The sequence below is a fragment of the Anopheles bellator genome, chromosome 1, assembly GCF_943735745.2.
Source record: "Anopheles bellator chromosome 1, idAnoBellAS_SP24_06.2, whole genome shotgun sequence".
Taxonomy (NCBI): domain Eukaryota; kingdom Metazoa; phylum Arthropoda; class Insecta; order Diptera; family Culicidae; genus Anopheles; species Anopheles bellator.
In genome coordinates this window covers 48,549,946-48,568,713 of record NC_071285.1, presented here as the reverse complement: position 1 = coordinate 48,568,713, position 18,768 = coordinate 48,549,946, and the positions used below count along the sequence as shown (strand labels likewise).

At 53.9% G+C, this 18,768-nt stretch overlaps 1 protein-coding gene across 1 annotated transcript in view; it reads left to right on the top strand.

Annotated features, from left to right (window-relative positions):
- LOC131215769 (zinc finger protein 358-like) overlaps nucleotides 1-17,526 on the top strand; it is a 56,099-nt gene extending 38,573 nt beyond the window's left edge. The window contains exons 3-4 of the mRNA XM_058210165.1: nucleotides 14,469-16,117; nucleotides 17,518-17,526. Of these exons, the coding sequence (XP_058066148.1) occupies nucleotides 14,469-16,117; nucleotides 17,518-17,526 (1,658 nt within the window). The remainder of the gene's footprint in view (nucleotides 1-14,468; nucleotides 16,118-17,517) is intronic.
- Nucleotides 17,527-18,768: the final 1,242 nt, after the last annotated feature.

Genomic DNA, 18,768 nt, shown 5'->3' with positions numbered 1-18,768 from the left:
GCGCGCCGCGATTGGAGGGCACCAACTGAGGAAATCGGGGGGCACTCGAGGTGGACAAAAGAATTTGTCAGTTTTGAAGGGGGGCTGGTGACGGCGATTGCAATGATGGACCGAGCACTGTTTGCTTGCTGTGTGGGAAAGGGCAATGAACTGTGGCCACCGGAAGTGGCCGGCCGTGGGCTCCGGTGATCCATGAGAGAGAGGTGCCCTCAAATCGCCCGTGCGCGTGTGGGTTGGAAAGCAATCGCAAGCAGATTTTCAACCCCCAACACCAGACCCGGAAGGCGGTGATAAGGACCTGCCCTGTTGCGAGCGCCGCTGATAATGGGCGCAGATAAAGCTGGAAGCCCCGAAAACTCCCTCACTAATATCCTGGTGGCAATAAAAAAACACCAGAGCCAAAAAAACCCATCCCAACACAACATGGAACTGTGTGTGGAAACCATCGCCCCGGCAGCCCATAAAGCTGGCCGGGCTGAGTGGGAAACAAAATGAAGATACCATCCGGGGGCAGGATGTGCCGGAGAGGACATTTTGCGGTGCTAACGATTCTAATGGCACACACAGCCACCCATCGGGTGCCTTCGGAGGGGAGTTAAAGTCGTTTCGGGCATCCGGAATTACACGCGGCCCGTACTCGGGATCATCAGTCCGGCCCCCATGCCAGGGTGTCCTGGCCGGGGCACTAAAAAAAAGGGAAAGGATGCCTCTTGCCCGCTGGCCCACAACCGAATCGGCACCGCTCCGCTATTGATTATTCAATGAGGATCAAATTGTCATTGAAAATATCCATTAATTCTCGTGGCGTGCGCCTGCCACAGAGTTCATTCCGGGCCAGGACCGGGCCCGGCGGGCTGGCTCATCATAATCAGCATCATTACCGGGCCGGGCCTACATCGCCGCCGCCATCGCCGCGGCGCTGAATGCTTCCATCATCGCCGCCGACCCGATGGCGCGGTGGCGGCCCCCTAGTGGCCACCGTAGCCCAAACCTGTCGCCGCCGCGGAGAATAGAAAGAGAATGAGCGCCCGAGACAGAGAGAGAGAGAGAGAGAGAGAGAGAGTGAAAAGAAAACATCCTTCAACACCCGACACTCTGGGCACTGGGGTTACTTTGCCGCCGTCGGGATCTTCGGCGGTGACGGCGCCGCGCGGAAAATCTGTGGCGAAAAACTGGCGAACAAAAAAAAAACGGGAGGCGGCGGAAAGAAAAGGACGAAAGCGACGGAGCGACGGATAAATATCGGCATCGTTTTCGGAACGATTGATGAGCTTGGCTTGAGGTTTTTTTTTTCTGTCGTTCCCTTTCGTTCGCTCCGCCTGTCGTCTTCACGACGTCCCGGCACGACTACGACGATGATGATGCTGCCGCTGATGGGATAGCGAGCAAGGACGATAATGGGGCCGGGCTGGGAGCAGCAGCAGCAGGAGGTCGGTTTATCTCGAGGATACTTGATGTGCTTCTCGTCACGTGATACCGCCTGTGGTTTTACTTGGCCGCCCACAGCCACCGCCATCGGTGGACGATGTCCTCGCGTTCGCAAGTACGCGAGGTCAGCCCCTGGGAGGATCTTCAAAGTGTGCCGGTGGTGTGCCACTGTGTGTGCGTTTTTCGTCCTTCGGTTTCGCTTGTTTCGCCTTTGTTCCTGCCGGCTCTCGAAACTCCGAAAGGATCGGAGCAGGACGAAGACACTGGGGCCACGAAAACGTTGCGTTCTCTTCGCTTCAGCAGTAATCGAGCGGTGGAATTAAGGATTCCCCGACGGTCGGTTGGTCGCTCGGGGTATCGGTTTCTTGTCCTCCGTCCGATGAGGTGGAAAATAAATCCACCAAATTGTGGCCGAGATAACTTATTGGTTCGCTTCGCTTCCGGGCCTCGCCGTCGCTTGGGGGTTTTCCCGGAACGATTACAGCTGATTAGCGAGGAGCGTGTCGTTGGCAGAGTTTAGAGGCCGCCAGAAAACGCTTTTCGGCCGACGGTTGCTGATTTGCTGCGTTTTTTTTTCTGTCCGACGTATATTTGAGGACCCATCAGGACCCTGATCGTTGTGTGGCCGACGAGCGAATGACAAAAATGATGTGGCTTAGTCAGAGGGGTCAGAGTCTGTTTCGGCACATGGTTCAATAAGTTCAAAAGCAGGCTCGATGTTATCAGTCTTGATCTGCTAGTTCGAACCAAGCAGAGCTCTTCTTACGAAGAATTGATGCTACTTTTATCATTCACCCGATAGTCAGCAACAACAACGTGTTGATGATCTGGAGTTCGCAGCCCACCAAATGAAATGAAACGAAATCATTCAGGACTGGTGGAAAAAGTTTGTGAACTCATTGCTGTAGTAATTTCACTGTACGAATGTAAGCTGAAGAGGACGGATGATCGTGTAACTATTTCCTATGCTCAGATTGGAAAGGATCATTGATACTCATTGATCACCATGAAAGGATCATATTAAGATATTCCACTCATTGACTCATTGATCCACGTATTGCACAGACACTGTTCTCAGCCTCTGCCATCCCCAAAAGCGCAGGAGAGGTTCGCTCGAAATGGCTTCCTGGTTTTCATTCTTAGCCATAAAAAAACCGAAATGGCAACTGATGGCACCGAAAGAAAAGGACCTCCCGCTCACCGATTTCCATTCCGATTAATGACCAAATAATACACCACGTTATCTGTGGTGCGTCATAATCGTTCCCCATCGATAAGCCCTAATGACTGCCCTAACGAGCTTGTGAGCCCCGAGAAGCATCCCATCTTCGCCCCGGGCCGAAGTTCATTATCGCAGACGGACTGCTGCGGGTGTCCGGGAAAATGGGAAAACTCGGACCATTCGGCAGAAGGTGCGCTCGGCTGCATTGACACCGACAGGCAGACAGGCGAGTTTCGCATGAAATTGATAACTTCGGGCGGGGAAAGTTTTCGGCCACCGAAAGGATGTGCCAACGGATCCACACAGTTCTCGCACCTTGGCCGGAGCGAGCGGCACACCGGCGGATCGCAATCGGTAACCGAGACCAGGGCGCATATCTCAAGGCTCCGACCGACCGACGGACCGGGCTGGTACATGTATTTAATTAAATCCTTGATCGTGGAGAGAGGTGCGCTGCCCCCACACATGGGGGCAGCAACATCTGCGACCGCCGGCGACTGGCGAGCGGATGATGTTCGGGGCGATGCCAAATCACGACACCCGACCGCTGCTGCCGCTGTTGCTCGTTAGGAGATGCGCTTCTTCCGTTTATCCTTTTTTCCGGACCAAGGCGCACAGACACAAACAATGCGCAAGTTTATCAGTGTTATTGCAACCCAGTGCCCGCTCACTCTCTCTCTCTCTCTCACTTGCTTGTACGCCAATTATTATCATACACTCGAAAACAAAATTCCGAAATCCTTTCGCTTTGGTCGGGGTGCTCGTGTCACTTTTATGGGGCGAAAAGCTTGGGGCGTGTGCTGCACCAGACAAGGACTCGGCGTCCGGCGTCCGACGACGAGTTGTGTCCCTGCGTATGGCTGTGTGCTGCAGTATTTGGTGGATGATTTTCGGTCCCTGATTCGGGCTGCTTCGGGAATCCTTCTGGAAAAGCAACGACTCCTTTCGCTGGCGCCATTCTCTAGCATCGCTACTACTGCGTGAAAGGGCTTTAAGATCCGTTGCCTCTGGCCGGAAGTCTCGCCACTGGAAGCCACGCCAGACTGGAGGTCCTGGTCCGAGGGAGGGGGGTGAAACATCGGCGAAGCTCGAGTGTCATGCGGCGTGCCAGCTGCAGTTTTCTCACTGGGCCACACCACACACAAAAGACTCATCGCAAGACGACGTCGTGGCCCCGGGAACGTGGCCAGAAGTTTCTTTCAAATAGCGTCCCACACACACCCGCACAGCCTGGCGTCCTGCGGCGGTCCGGCAGGATGCACCGGCACCAGTTGCATTAGTCGTTCGATCCAGTATTTGGCTGCAGCGCCAGCAGCTGCTGCGGGAGTTCGCGTTTTTCGGCCCTCGCGGGGGTTCCTGATCCTGGTCCTGGTGGTCCTGGAGTACTTTGGCACTGAGATTGGGCCACTCGTCGTCTACTCCGGGCCGGTGCCGGGTGGTGTGTTTGCTCGCAAGACACTCTCGCGAGCCAAAAGGATCTCCAGCTCGGGCGTGTTTCGGGCTAATGATAATGGCGTCTTCGTCCGTCCAACTTCCGCCAGCTACTAGGGCGCGCAATATGGCGCTATGGCGCATTTCCAACTCCCACCGGAGTGGCTCTAGAGCGAGGCGCTGCTCTTAGACACCACAGGCGCAGGCAATAATTCTTTCGCAGACTCGCCGGAACTCCAGACTCCCCAGAAATCCACTGGCTGCGGGGCTGCGCAATTCTTCGCACCCATCCCAACATTATCCCAGTCCGTGGGAACCCCTTTTCGGTGGGAGGGCTTGCCCGCCGGGGTTCCTACTTTGAAGAATTTATTGAAGACCTGGCCCGACCGACGTGCCGACGATCCCGATCTATTGGATTACGGAAGCAGCAGCAGCAGCAGCAGCAGGGAAAGAAACCCGACCCCTCTAATCCTGCCCGCGTGCCTCGGGTGCCTCTCGACGCTGTTTATTTCCAGCTTAACATTTCGTTGCAGCCATTTTTTGCTGTGCCATTCGGTTGGAAGTTGGAATTTCCGGAGCGGCGGCTGCGGCCCTTCGAATGCCTTCTGGTTTTGCCTGGTTTGCCTGCCTTCCGCGGCCGGTAAGTCAGGATGCGGCCGCCAGCGAAAAGGATGCGGCCGCAGCAAAAAGGACCCCCCCCCTCCCCCAGCACCGGGTAATCCTTGGGTGGGTGGAAGGTGAAAAACTTTTGAATGTAACAACGGGACGGCGGATGCGGAGCGCAGCCCGCGAAATTCCGCTATTCCGGTAAGGAGGCACAAAAAAAGGGACGGCTCGAAAGGTATATCCTTGCGCATAACCAGCGCCGTCTTCGGGGGTTGGGTTGGAAGATAAAACCATAAAAATTGCAAAAATACTCCACCCGGTGGCGGCGGCGTTTGAACTTCTCGACCAACCATCGGCGACGGGGCCACAGAGCGAGACAGAGCGAGAGATTGAGCAACAGTTTGCCAAAGGATCACATTCAGGACCTGACCCATTCAGGGAGGCGCATTCAGAAAGGTTGGGCTCGACCGCGAGCACGATCGCCTTCGCAATCGACACGCTGTTCCGTTGATTGATTAGTTTGTTGATGGAATTTACAGTAAAAGCGACGCTCTGCAATTGCTCTATTGAAGAAAAAAAATCCTTGAACTCCGAACTCGCTTCTCCGGGTGATGTAAATGATGGAAATTGACGCATCGGCACGCTGCAAATGGCACTTTCTGGCTGTGGCGATTGGCGAAATTGAAAACTAATTGCTCCTGCCCGTCCTGAACCAGAGAAGCCCCGCCGAAGCGCTTCTAATCGGGTTTCCGGCCGGCGTGTAAAAGCGACCAATTGGGTGGAAAAAAGGCACCACCGGATAATCCGCCCGAAAGCGGACCCCGAAAAACGGCCTCCGGCGAAAAAAAACCACGGGGTCCGAGAGAATCAGTTCAGCTTTTTCACGCATGATTACCAAATACCGAACCCGGGACTGTCGCGGAAAGTGCCACTCGTGGGCCAATAAGTCCACAACCCGAAAATGGCCGATGTCAACGTGGGATACGGTCCTGGTGCGATGATTAGATGACCTCTCAGGACTCGAAAAAATTAACATTATTGTTATGTTGACCCTTTTGAAATCACTAAAGTCAACTTTGCGAAGTAAAGGACGTTCTGCAAAAAGAATCTTCTGCACTCATTGTCCCACGTAGTCACACACATCGTCCCGTGTACCTTTTAAGGGCGAGTGGCGAAAGGAAAAAAGGCCCCCAACAAAAATGTGGATTGACAAATGCATTAGGCTAGACTGGCCGCTTGGAAAATGCTGGGATGAGGAAAGAAACCCGAACAAAAAGCCGGTCCGCAGCATTAAACTGGAATAAATTAGTGCGAAAATGGATCACCTGCTGCAAGTGCGATGCATTTTTGTGCACCGGGAAAACCACCCGTGGGACGGTGGGAAACGGAAACACGGAACCTACTCGCAAAACATGCGACGAACAAAAAAGTCCTGGCCACTAAACCTACGCCGTGCCGTGGCCGATTGTTGGATGTCCCGTTTGTTTTTTGTTTTCGCATTTGCGCTTTATTTGACAAATAAATAAATTCGGGAGGAAAGAAAATGCGGGTCGGAAAAACGCACCCGTGGCAGGAGGGATTTTATTTGCGCGAAAAACTATTTTTAACGGCCCACCCCAATCCGCGCCACCAGCCCTGGTCACCGGTGATAGGTCCGTCGGTGCACTTCGGAGTTGGTCGGTCCAGTAGTGCAGTGTTCTCGTGTTTTTTCCCATTGTCCATTTTCATTTTCCTCCAGCACCGGCCTCCAGAAGGACCCCCGGTGGATGCAGATTGTTTCCTTTTTTTTGCGTGCTTTGGAGAGGTCCATCAGCGAGTCGTCTGGCGACCCGCCGTCAGTTTGGCAGTTTCGAGCAGTTTCTGGCTGCAGTGCCATTTACGATTACATTATAATAATCATAATAATGATTATGACTATTACTACCACTACAGCTGCGCTCTGGCCGCGTGTGTTGGCGACGGCTGTCGGCGTGGAAAATAAAATAACAAACGAGTTGTTCGGACTGCGGGCCAGACGTGCAGACCTCCGAGGACGTCGCGTTGGCTGATTTCCCTTTTTTTATTATTTTATTACCATTTTCCACGGCCGCAGACTGCAGTCCGACTGCCGATGTGTTGGTTTTTCGCCCGATTTACTCTCTCTCTCTCTCTCTCTCTCTCTCTCTCTCTCTCTCTCTCTCTCTCTCTCTCGCTCTCTCTCGCTTTCGGATGTTTGATGAGGCCCCGGGCGAACCCATGCTGCCCGTTGGGATGAAAACTCAGCATCAAGTGGCCCTCGCTGTGGGCAAATATTCGTTCAGCGGCGGCCGGCTGGAGCGGGCCTCGGGCCGGGTTTTTGACGGGGACCCGAAAATTGTTGCGCCATTGCGTGGTAATCGTGGCCGAGGATTCACTTTCCGTTTCGGCGCACTTTGCCGTCGCCCGTGCCTTCGCCAGGAGCGGCTTTCAGTTTACCGTGGCCGCATTTTTCGCGGGGTTGTGTTTGTTTGGAGCATTTTCGCATTTGCAGGGCTTGGGGTTTTGGATGGTGAAGTGCCTTAAAGGGTGACACGCGGAGCAAGAAGTTCGGAAGGTCTTCGAAGATCCAAACGAAGATATGTTTCGAGTTGTTTCTCAGATTAATTTTTGGCACCGTATGAAAGAACATTGGAGAAGACACTACAACAGCGAGCTGTACGCATTGTAGGACATCATTGTATGACGTACGCCTCGCCTGGCTCCGGTGGGTTGGTCATGTCATGAGAATAAATATTAGTTAAGCAAGTAGTCATCTTCCAGGCCGGGTGGCTTTTCCACGTGGCTTTATGCGCGTGGCTCCCCAAAATGCAGATTACGAGAGGCTGATCATGATGATGATGAAAATAAGGCACTCTCCCCATCATCATATTGACGTTGAAGCTGGCTCGATTGGCCGGAACCGCCGTTAGCGACAGCCGAACGCAGATGGAAACCCCGCCCGTTGCGTACCACCGCGGCTGCCCCAAGTCAGGTGAAAATTTGTATCACCCCCCGGACATGACTCGTGGGCCCGGGAAAAGCTTTTTGCCCACAGACCGGAGACCGACCGGCCGTCATCACATTTAAATTGCTTTATTATCCCGTCGTATATAAATATGGCTCCACGTTTTACGACGTCTTTCGCCGGGTTTCGCTCGCATCATAATTTGCTGGCACGCGTCCTGGCGGCCACAACACCGAGCCCGGAGGGGGGATAAAGTGAATGAATGGCAGGCAAAGTAGAAAAAGTAGCCCTCCTCTGGTTGGGAACCGCTTTTAGTGCCGCACTTTATTTGAACATCGACGAGCCTTCCGAAGGTGCGAAGCGGAACGTAACTTCCGTGTTCCGGCCCGGTGGCCCGGGGCTGGATGGAACACACTCTCTTGAGTGGCTAATTTTGCTTCACCGAAAAGAAGCGCCCGTCCGGTGAGTCCTGCGCCAGCCACAAGTAGGCACCGGTAAGGTTGTATGAATAATGATGAAAATTCGATTCTCAACCTCGCCCCAAGACACCGACGACGACAGTCGGAACCTGGAGCGCTGCCACCGGGAAACGCCAAGGGCTCGGGAGTAGCAACGGAGCAAGAAAAACCTGGGAAGTCAAATTTTGTTCTCAAGCAGAACAACCTGTCGACAACCTGTCGACGGCAGCAGCAGCAACAACAACAAGTAGCACCTCGTTCTGGGGGCCCGAGGACGCAAATTGGTGGCCCAACAAAATGCCCAAGCCCTTGGAAAGGATCGCTGGTGAGCCTGTGTTATGCGTGCCCGTGAGGTTTTCCTGCTTTTTTTGCTTGCGATTTGCCGATTTGCTGAGAACCATCGATACCGGGAGGTGGCCGCGACGAGAGAGGCTCCTTCGACACCCACACCCACTTTGTGGCTTCTTGGGGCGCATTCTCATAAATAATCAAGGCACGTGCTGCGGCTCACTGCCAACATGGCCCGCTGAGTCGCGCGATACTAAAGTAGGTGAAAATGGGGCCAAAGGATGTTCGGCAACTTGCGGTAGCCCTCCTCGTATCGTCCAGGATCTCCGGGAATGGGTGTTGCAGTTGCAGCACACGTGGGCATGTCGCGACTCCAACATGTGGCGGCGGCCTCAATCGTGATTCTTTGGCCCCTTCGCATGATCCGTTTGCTCTGACTCCGGGACCCTTCGGAATGCTTCGCGCGACCAAAGCCGACGAAGACCGCATCCGGTGCGCGCGTCTCATATTTTATTTATTTTATTTCCTCCGTTTGCGTGCGCGTGTGTGTTTTGTGGCCATCGTCTTCATGGTCGGGCTCGGGACCGTTTAGACAATCGGCGGCAAAGTGGGATCCACAAAACCTGACGCGAAAACCAAACTCCTAGCACCGGAGCCTGTTGCTTGGCTGTTGTTGCCGGAGGGGTGCGTGTGGAATGTAGATTTTGGCCACGGACGACGGTGGCGGTGACGATGAGGGCAAAACGATCATAATGATTTTCGTGCGCCATTTTACGATCCGGCGTAGCGAACCGTTTATCTTTTACGGCTCCCCAGGGTGCCCGGGAATATGAGCCCCGGGGTCGGAGCCAGCTGTTGGGGCCCGGTCGGATTGGAGTTTGATAATTTATTCGATCGCTTTCCGATTGGCCCTGCCCGCCGGTTTACGGCGGTTCCGGATGTTCCGACGACGACGACGCGGATTATTCGCCGATTTTTCCGGTCGCGGGTTTCGGGCCCAATTTCCCAGATTATTGAGAGCAGCATTTTTTTGAGTGCCAGCACACCGGCAACAGTTCATTAGTCCCACGGGGAAAACAGGTCGCTGATGGGGGTCAGGAAGAGCAACCCTCGCCCAGGACTCGCTCTCTCCGGTGAACCTTTTCCCGGAGTCCCACCGGAAGCCCACCGGAAGCCAGACCAATCCCGTTTGAACAGGGATTAAATCAATCAACTTACCCCGACGGCCGCTGGTGTAGCTCCTTTAAGCTGTTAAGCGGAAGGACCTCACATCCTGGAACCGAAACTCCCCGCCGAAAGCGGGGGAAGGGGTGGAGTAAGTAACTTGATCAACTATGCCACCGGGAACTCCTTGGCTCGAGAACTTGGGAAGAAAACCGCCGGCACTGGCTTCGGCTTTGGTGGTGAAACTTTTCATCCCCAACGTGCCGTCGGCCTACTGTGCGTCCTTGAACGCTTCCTGACACACTCTCCGACGTGCAGTAGGCGACGGGCGTTCGCCGGTTGCCTGGATTCGACAGCCTTTTCGCGACGACGTGTTGCGCGTCTGCCGCAGGATACAATGCTCGCCCTGTCTCGCTCTCGCGCGCTCTCTCGCTCTGCGTTGCGAAGGACATCATAACTCATAAATTAATGTAAATAATGAATCCTTGCCGCGAACGCGCGCTGGAGGCTGGGCTGGGACGGAAATAAATGAAGCCACAGCCATGTCGCCGATGGTTCCGGGCGTTACGGGCGGGCGCATTAATTAATGTTTTCACTTCTTTGCACAGCTTCACCTGAGGAAGATTCCTTCCCTCTGGAGGTTCTGGGGGGGCTCGAGTTTCCGGTATTAATAATAGAGCAACTACTGTTTTGAGGTTATTGAAAATTACGACAACTTTACCCAGCCCAGACCCGACGAAACCCGATGGCCGATCTATTGGACATCGTTCCTTGACAGGGATAATTTTTTGGGGGTTTTCCGGGGACCGGAATTCGAATGGCTCGCCGTCACGTCAGCGGATGCTTCGAGCACGCGCACGGTAACACTATCCTGGCGCAAAACATTATGCAAATGCGGTCGCTGGTACCGCGGCTCCACGGCCGCCATCAATCCACCCATCACCGCGCCATCATCGTCGGCGACGACGACGACGTCGAAAGCCTGACGAGGCGAGGCGACCTCTCGTCCCGCGCCCGACCCGAGTCGATCGGCGGCCGAAGCCGCGCACGTGGCCCACGATATTCATCATTACTTATGGTGGATTATGAAGTCATAAATTACTGTAAATAAACGTCATTATGGCAGCCACAGGGCCGCCCGCGCCCTGAAGGTCCTTCGTGTTCCGCGCTTTTTTCCCTTTCTTCTCTCTTTCCGTTGTGCCTTTCTCGCTCGCTCGGGGAAAGCTTTCCATAAATTGTGGCATTTTCCTCTCATTTAAATCACGACCTCACGGCGGTCGGCACCAGTGGGCGGCTGGGGGTGGTGGGTGCCATATTGCCTGTGGTGGTGGGTGGGTGGGTCACTCCGGTTGGTAGCGTATTAAATTATGACCACCACCACCAGCAGCAGCAGAGCACCGGGTTTCCTTCTTCCCCAGGGCTTTCCACAAAAACTTGAAAAGGAAAAACTTGAAACTATATTATTTATTTGGCCGTTCCTCTGTTGGTGAAATGTTTATCGCACTCCTCACAGAATGGAGTGGCACGGGTGGCACCCCTGGGTGGTGGGCGGGTGGTGGTAACCTCACCACAAACATCCCGAAACGTCTTTATTGCGGCGATAAAGATATCCCGGCGGCCAAACTATTGCCACCGCCCCAAGAAGAAGTGGAAGGATTTTCCCGGACACGACAGCGCTGTAAGCGGTTTTTAATAGACGCTCATGTTTTACCAACAGCTCAACAGTTCGCCCGACGTTTAGTCCGATTCGCGGCAGCTTTTGATAAGATTCGCGGTGCCGTGCGGCTCCAGAATATTCGTTCGAAGTCGTTAATGAGAGCGAAAACTTTCCCCTTCGTGCCGGTTTTAGTTTTATGCGTTCGCAATCATCAAGACAATTTGGGGCGATTATGGGTCCGTTTCGGGGAGGAAATGCTCGCCCAACATGGGTGCTAATTTTCGGCCAAACGTGCCGACCTCTTGCCTTCCGTCGGTTAACAGATTGACAAACGCACACAGGTTTGCCTATTTTGCGACAGTCAGAATGTCAAAAGAACGATTGCACAGTTTTATAAAGATTCTACAATAAATTCGACTCAAAATAGATTAAATAAATACTAATATTCATATTAGTTCATTAACTACAATCATTTGCGGCTCGTTCGTAAATAATCCGTTTGCGTTTATCGGTTTTGGATTGAAATCATTAATCATTCCCGACTTCCCGGTGACGTATCAGATCGGCATCCTTTCTCACTTCTCGTTGGATGAATGGCAGACTCAAGCCAGCTGAATTTGGCTGAATAACAGAGTTTTGCTGCAACTTACACATATTAAGTATGGGAGCCTAGTGTAACCAAAAGGACTTTCTTTATACATAGATTAAATTCAAACAGGCAGAGCCATGTTATAAACATCCTTAAAGTTAGGCACTCAAGTCAATTCAGCATAGTTTAGGTGGGAACTTATTACTATAGCCGGCAGCTATTAAAAAAAAATAAAAATAAATATCACCCAATCGCAAAACGATTTCGTTCAACATTTTAGCGGGTTATTTAGTGACTCTTGACCTGCTACTTAAGCCTTTGTCAGAAACTGAATCCATTTAGAGGTCACTATTCCAAAACCTACAGTCATTACTGCCAACAGAGCTAAGAAATGTAATAGAAAAGTGTCTCTGGGAAGGAAAATGGCATCATCACTGGCACGGCATGAAAGCATCACGGCGCAAGTCGAAGATCCTGGTAGCAATTCTGCAAATGCCCTAAAATGACCTTCGATGTGAAAAACATACAACTTCTTTCGTATCTACAACCAGGGGTATTTATTAGTCACATAGAAACTGCATAAATGTCCATAATCGGCCGATTGGGAAAGCCGAAGTGATGCCGAACTAATCAACAGTTGTTAAGCATCACCTCAACAACTTATCGACCCGTACGGTTTATGGTACATTATCGGTCGTGCATCGGTTGCCACCGGTTGGGGGGCGGTGTGCTTCATCCCTGGGGCTTAACGCGCCGCCACCACCGCCCATCAGCCGGACGAAAAGACTTAAGACTCATGGCCCCAAATAGAATGTTGCGCCATTTCTCGCCGGTCGCCGATTGTGGTCCGCTCTCGGCGAATCCTGCGGACCTGCGGAATCCGCAAGCCAATCCTCTGCAAATCCCGAAACCTCAGCAGAAGCGATGGCCACCGCTGCACCCATCGCCCAGCCCCGGAGCCCCGTTACTGCTGCACTCTCGAAACAAATGGACTGTTGCTGTTGTTGGTCGCATTTTCGCTTCCATCATCGCATCGCATTCGCCCCGTGTGGCGGTGTGTATGTGGCTGCATGTCCTTAATCCGCCCGAAATGAAGTTTTCGAGTGCCCCGTCATGAACCCGTCATTTCCGTCCCCCCCCCCCCGCCCGGCCCGTCGATACCCGTTCACCCGTGCCGGAGAACGGATTGTGCCGTGCACATTCATTTGATTCCTTCCAATTCTTTCGCCAAACAGTGCCCCGGGTTTGGGGTCGGAAAATTTGCTGCATCATAGCCCGGGCACCCCCCTTCCGTCCCCCCCTCGGTATAAATAAATAAAGGCCCAAGAAGGCCTTCGTGCTGAGTGCTGCGGTGGACGCCCCATTAAAATATTCGGAAAAGATTTTATAAACATAACACTTGCTGCCCTCCCCGGGCCCGCTCTCGGCGTCCTTGAGCCAGCCTTGGGCCCACCGGCCCCTGAATTACCGGGGGGGGGGGAGAGACCGGGAACAATTTCGCAAACCCCGCCCGGCCCCGCCTGGTACGCAAAGTGGTGCATTGCGGTAGAAAATCCGACAACGGCGAAATAAAACCCATCCATCGGCCCGTTTTCGATGTGCAAAAGGACGGCCGGAACCGGAACCCATACCACCGGGCCCCCCAAACCGACCCAACCGACGACGTCGACGTGACGTGACGTGGCCTCCCCCGTGTTTGGCCGCCGAGAAATGAATATAAATGTAGACTCGGTGGATGGCAGGCAGCGGCCCGGGGTGGAGGTCCTTCGGGGAGACTTTCTCCCCCCGAAAAAAAAAAAAGGAAAACATCCAAACCCCGCAACGCTGGCCAGGAAACAGCTGAGCTGCGGTTGGCGTTTGCCAAGGGCCCGCACCACAAGAACGTGTGGCTTGCGATGGGTTTTGGGAGGTCCTGGGAGGGTTTTGGGGGGGGGGACCTACACATACACACGAGGACGTTGGTCCGTGGCGCCCAATTCGAACGAAGACGTCGACTCCCCGAAAAAAAAAGAAATGTGTGGCGAGTCCCCGAAATTGGCAACTGTGGACTGTGGAGAGCAACAATTTTCCCATTTTCCCGACGCACGTACACATGCACACACACACACACAGGGAAACGAGTTCCATCATCGACGACTGTGAAGCGGAGTTTTATTTCTGCGGTTACAAAATGAAAATGTCAGCGGACAGGCGAGATCGGGAATTGGAACTGAGAACAGCGCGGTGGACCATTCAGTCGGGTCGGCTGAATGGCATGTGTCACACTTGGGTGTGTGTCTGCACCCCCCACCCCCCGCATGTCTGCGTGGTCGCTGCAACGGCCCCGTCGTGTCTTTGGTGGCATTCAAGTACTTCTTTCACCCGACGTCAGACTGACATTTCAGAGGGTCGCCAGGACCAATTCGAAGACTGCAGTAAAACGCCTGGCGGCTCCCGGAGTCGGGTGGACTTTGAGGACGCTTTAATGGCGTAATGGCGAGACAGAGGCCGAGATTTATGCTGAAGACGCCCGGCCCGACTGTTGCTTCGACGAAAGGGCACTTCTGGCTTCTGGGCGCGAAATCTGGGGCCCTTTATGGGGCGACATTGTCGCGGCGAGTGAGTCCGTTTGTTGCTCTGCTCCCTTTTTGACTCTTTCCAATTCTTCTCTCCGTCTCGGTTAGGTTATGGTCGTGACATCACCCATCACTTCACCGCCTACCTGCCAAAGTTGGACCCCGAGGCGTCCAGCTACCAACAGCAGCAGCAGCAGCAACAGCAACAGCAACCATCATCCCAGCAGCAGTTTATAGCCCTCGCCCCAGTATGCAGCGCACCGCAGACAACCTCAGCCGGAAGTTCCGACCCGGAGGCGCCCAGCCCGGCCCCGGGCGATCCGCAGCGTTCGCCGAGCCACGGCACGGCGTCGGCTCCGAAGAAGTCGCTCGCCATGTGCTTCACCAGCACCGGCACGGCGCTGTCGCTGCCGCCGAAGAAGAAGGACATCTACCGGCCGTACTCGCTGGACGACAGGCCGCCGCCCCGGCCCAGCTACGAGCTGCGGATCCCGGCCGAGGAGGACCTGCACGCGGCCCACGCCATACTGGATCTGAGCGCATCGACGGCCTTCCTGCCACCACCGGCGCCCCATCAGCTCGCTGCTCCGACGCCTCCGAACCCGACCGTTATCCTGGTGCCCGCATCGAAACCCGTACCCAGCGACTCCTCCGATCGGCGCCCCACGTCACCGATGCTGCTGATGGCTCACCACCAGCCGCAGCCACCGATGTCCTCGTCGGTTCCGCTCCTATCGCCACCGACGATCCCCAGCTCGCTGGGATCACCCGGGGCGCTGGAGCAGAACGAGAACCGCAACAGCATCAACACGCTCGAGTGTCGAGGAGCGGTGATCGGAAGCGATCACCGGGAGCAGGGCCCGTCGTCCTCGTCGGACCCATCGTCCGATTCCGAGTCCGGCCCGAACGGGTCCAAAACCGTGGCCTACACGTACGAGGCGTTCTTCGTGAGCGACGGGCGCTCGAAGAAGAAGATGGCCGATCCGAAGGCGGTGCTCGAGAACAAGGCCAAGTACACGTGCACCGAGTGCGGGAAGCAGTACGCCACTTCGAGTAACCTGTCGCGGCACAAGCAGACGCACCGTAGTCTGGACTCGCAGTCGGCCAAGAAGTGCCACACGTGTGGTAAGGCGTACGTCTCGATGCCGGCCCTGGCGATGCACGTCCTAACGCACAAGCTGTCCCACAGTTGCGGAGTGTGCGGAAAGCTGTTCTCCCGGCCCTGGCTCCTGCAGGGTCACCTGAGGTCACACACCGGGGAAAAGCCGTACGGGTGCGCCCACTGCGGTAAGGCTTTCGCTGATCGGTCGAATCTGAGGGCTCACATGCAGACGCACTCGGTCGACAAGAACTACCAGTGCGGTCGGTGCCACAAGACGTTCGCCCTCAAGTCGTACCTCAACAAGCACCTGGAGTCGGCCTGCTTCAAGGAGGACGGCGCTCCGATGTCCCCGCTGTCGCCCGGCTCGATCGACAGCTCGTCGATGGACATGATGGACGGCGAGCTGCATCCGCTGGGTGATCGGCGTCACCAGATGGCGCTGAAGCGCGAAAACAACGTGGACATCGAGGGCGATGAGTCGAGCGAATCGGCACCACCGCCCCTATCACCCGCGGCACACCTGACCACCAACAACGCTGCGGCCGGGAACCTGTTTGTGATGAAGAACCTGGCCACCAGCCTCGGGACAACGCCCGGTGCAGCCGCAGCAGCCGCGGCGGCCATCTTAGGACCGGCGGCCATCTTGACGACGGCGGCCAACCATCTCCCGCAGCAGCAGCAGCAACATCACCTCCACCATCACCCCCCGCAGCAGCCCCAGCCTCCTGCGTATCACGCCGCGGTGCAGATAAACGTGAACTTCGCCGGGTAACCGTTGCTCCTCAGCACGGACGCAGCCAGTCCGAAGTGGCGCCCGGCGACGATCGCAGCCAGATCGATTCGCGTGCTGCTGAACTGACTCTCCCCGGGCCCCCCCTCCACCCCGCTGCGCGTTGTTGTAACCGGTTTGTAAGTAGTCACACTACCACTACCATATTTTTGCCATTCCTCCCCATTTCCCTTTCGGTTTCGGGCTTCGCTGAACGAACGAAACACTGGCGAAACACACGTGTACGAGAAGCGGAAGCAGAGCGGAAGTAGAAGAACACACACATACGCACACACACACTGGAGCACACATACATCGATACACACTCACTGGCTCGGGCGCTTTGTGGGAAGTTCCATTGCGCGTAGTAAGAAGCCTCTTCTCTTTGGAAAAATGGCGTTAAATGAAACATGAAGTTAAATAGTAAAACAGAAAAAGTAGGGGGCAACGGAAGTGAAGCGAAGAAAAAAATAACAACAAGAAGAAGAACAACGTGTGGCCGACGAAGCAGTAGATTCGATACCACACGGAACCTTTATATACACAAAGTATATATATACATATATTATATTTACACCCTTATACATCTTGCAGCGAAACGAAGTAACAAAACAAGGAATAAAACAAGAAAAAAGAAACTGAGAGACAGAGAGAGAGAGAGAGAGAGAGAGCGAAGAGCATGTGAAATCCCTGTCGCTGTTAGAGGAGTCCTGTGGCGTTGCGCGAATGGCGCAGCTGTGTATTAGAGTATTAGTGACGCGCATTACTGTGAGCAATAGAGCGGTGCGCCACTCGTGCTTGCGCCGCGCACAGGACTTACATGTGTGGGTGTGTGTGGGTGTTCGTGTGTGTGTGTGGGTGTGTGAAACAAATGCAATAACGGATAAGCCGTGTCCCAGAGTCCCGTCGCGCAATTCAACTCAATTAACCCTTACATTAACCTACGAATCAATTCATTTGTGGGCCTCGTGTTCCGCTTCGAGGTGTCGAGGCCCCCCGAAGCAATAGGGAGCGTGGTCGCCCGATGAACCCTGTGCCTCTTATTTATCGTCTCCTTGTCTCTCTCTCTCTCGCTCTCACACACTTACCTACCTAGAGTACTACTGCATTGCATTTACGCGTAGTGAAACCGAACACACCCTGTACACGTACACGAGAACACAGGACACGCAGAGGAGAAAACACGGAACACAATGCATGCATATAAACAGAGGCAACAGAGCGACGGTTTTGATTTTGTGTGCAATGTGTAATACGCTAAACTTTAGAACTTCCTATCGTAACAGAAAACGTAAGCCGGAATGGAAAGAGCAGCCAACGGCAAGTAGTAAAAGAAAACAACGAACAAGAAGAAGAAAAAGATGAAGCAGAGAAGAAGAAGAAAAGCCATCGAAAGCAAACAACAAAGACAGCGACAAGAAACAAGAAAGCAATACAACCAAGCGACGCGATGTAGCAAAACAGTTGACCAACCGATTGGGTAGCCCAGGGGAACGCCCAGTCCACTTTAAACGTCCTCTATTCACGAGAAGCAATAGAGCCCTCTAGCTGGCTGGTACCGTGGGCCGTCAGCCAGCAGGCCGGGGCCGGTACGTGATCATAAATCTTGCACCAATCTAATCGTCACCTTCGGAGGTGTCGGCGGAACGACGAGAAAATATAGTTTTCACCTGTTTTCCGTGGCCACCGCCCACCCGGTGTCCCGGTGGGATGGGTGGTGTTTGTCGGCACATAAGTGTCTCGGTCACGCTATGCAGCCCAGGACCCCAGGACTGCCGGTCGCAGCTGCATGTCGCGCGAACCATTAGCGACCAGCCAGCCAGCCAGTCAGCCAACCATCCAGCCGGTACCAAACCGTGTCCAATTTTGGGAAAATGGAAAATGGACAGAAAAAAATTAAGCCGTCATGTGGCTCGGTGGAAGGCTCGACCTAGCCATCAGGACACCATGTCCCCTCCCGGGGGCAGGTGTTCTGGGGCCGGACAGACAGTGCGGCCAGCGACAAACGGTAATCAAACTCGAATCATGGCCGCCCGGAAAATCGCTTCGGTCCATTCATTAATCATTCGGATGTTATGTTCTCTCCCTCTCCGTGTGTTGTTCCCGTTTCCCGACTTTCATTTTCTCCCAGTGCTGACAGGTTCTGGGCTCTTCTTGGCGTTTCTGTTTTCTGCCGGCATTAGGTTTGTGGTTTTGTCCTTAAAGGTTCTTAATAAAACAAAAGAAGCCAACCCAAAACATGGCGAAGGCGATCAAACACGCAAAGCAATTAAAAGAAGCAACCAAAAGCAATTAAAAGAGAAGCAAAACGAAAGCAAATTACAAAATCTAGCGAAAGGAAGAGACGTTTAGGAAGATGAAAAACGAAAATCAAGAACACGTCCAGCAGCATGCCACAAATTTGAAAAGAAAAACAACAAGCAAAAAGCAAACGCGTTTTAAGCAATAGTCAAACTAATATATGTTAAAGCGAAGCAATATTTGTTAAAAGAGAGTGCGAGCGGGGCGAACAGCGGAGCGGGCACGAGTTAGTGTAG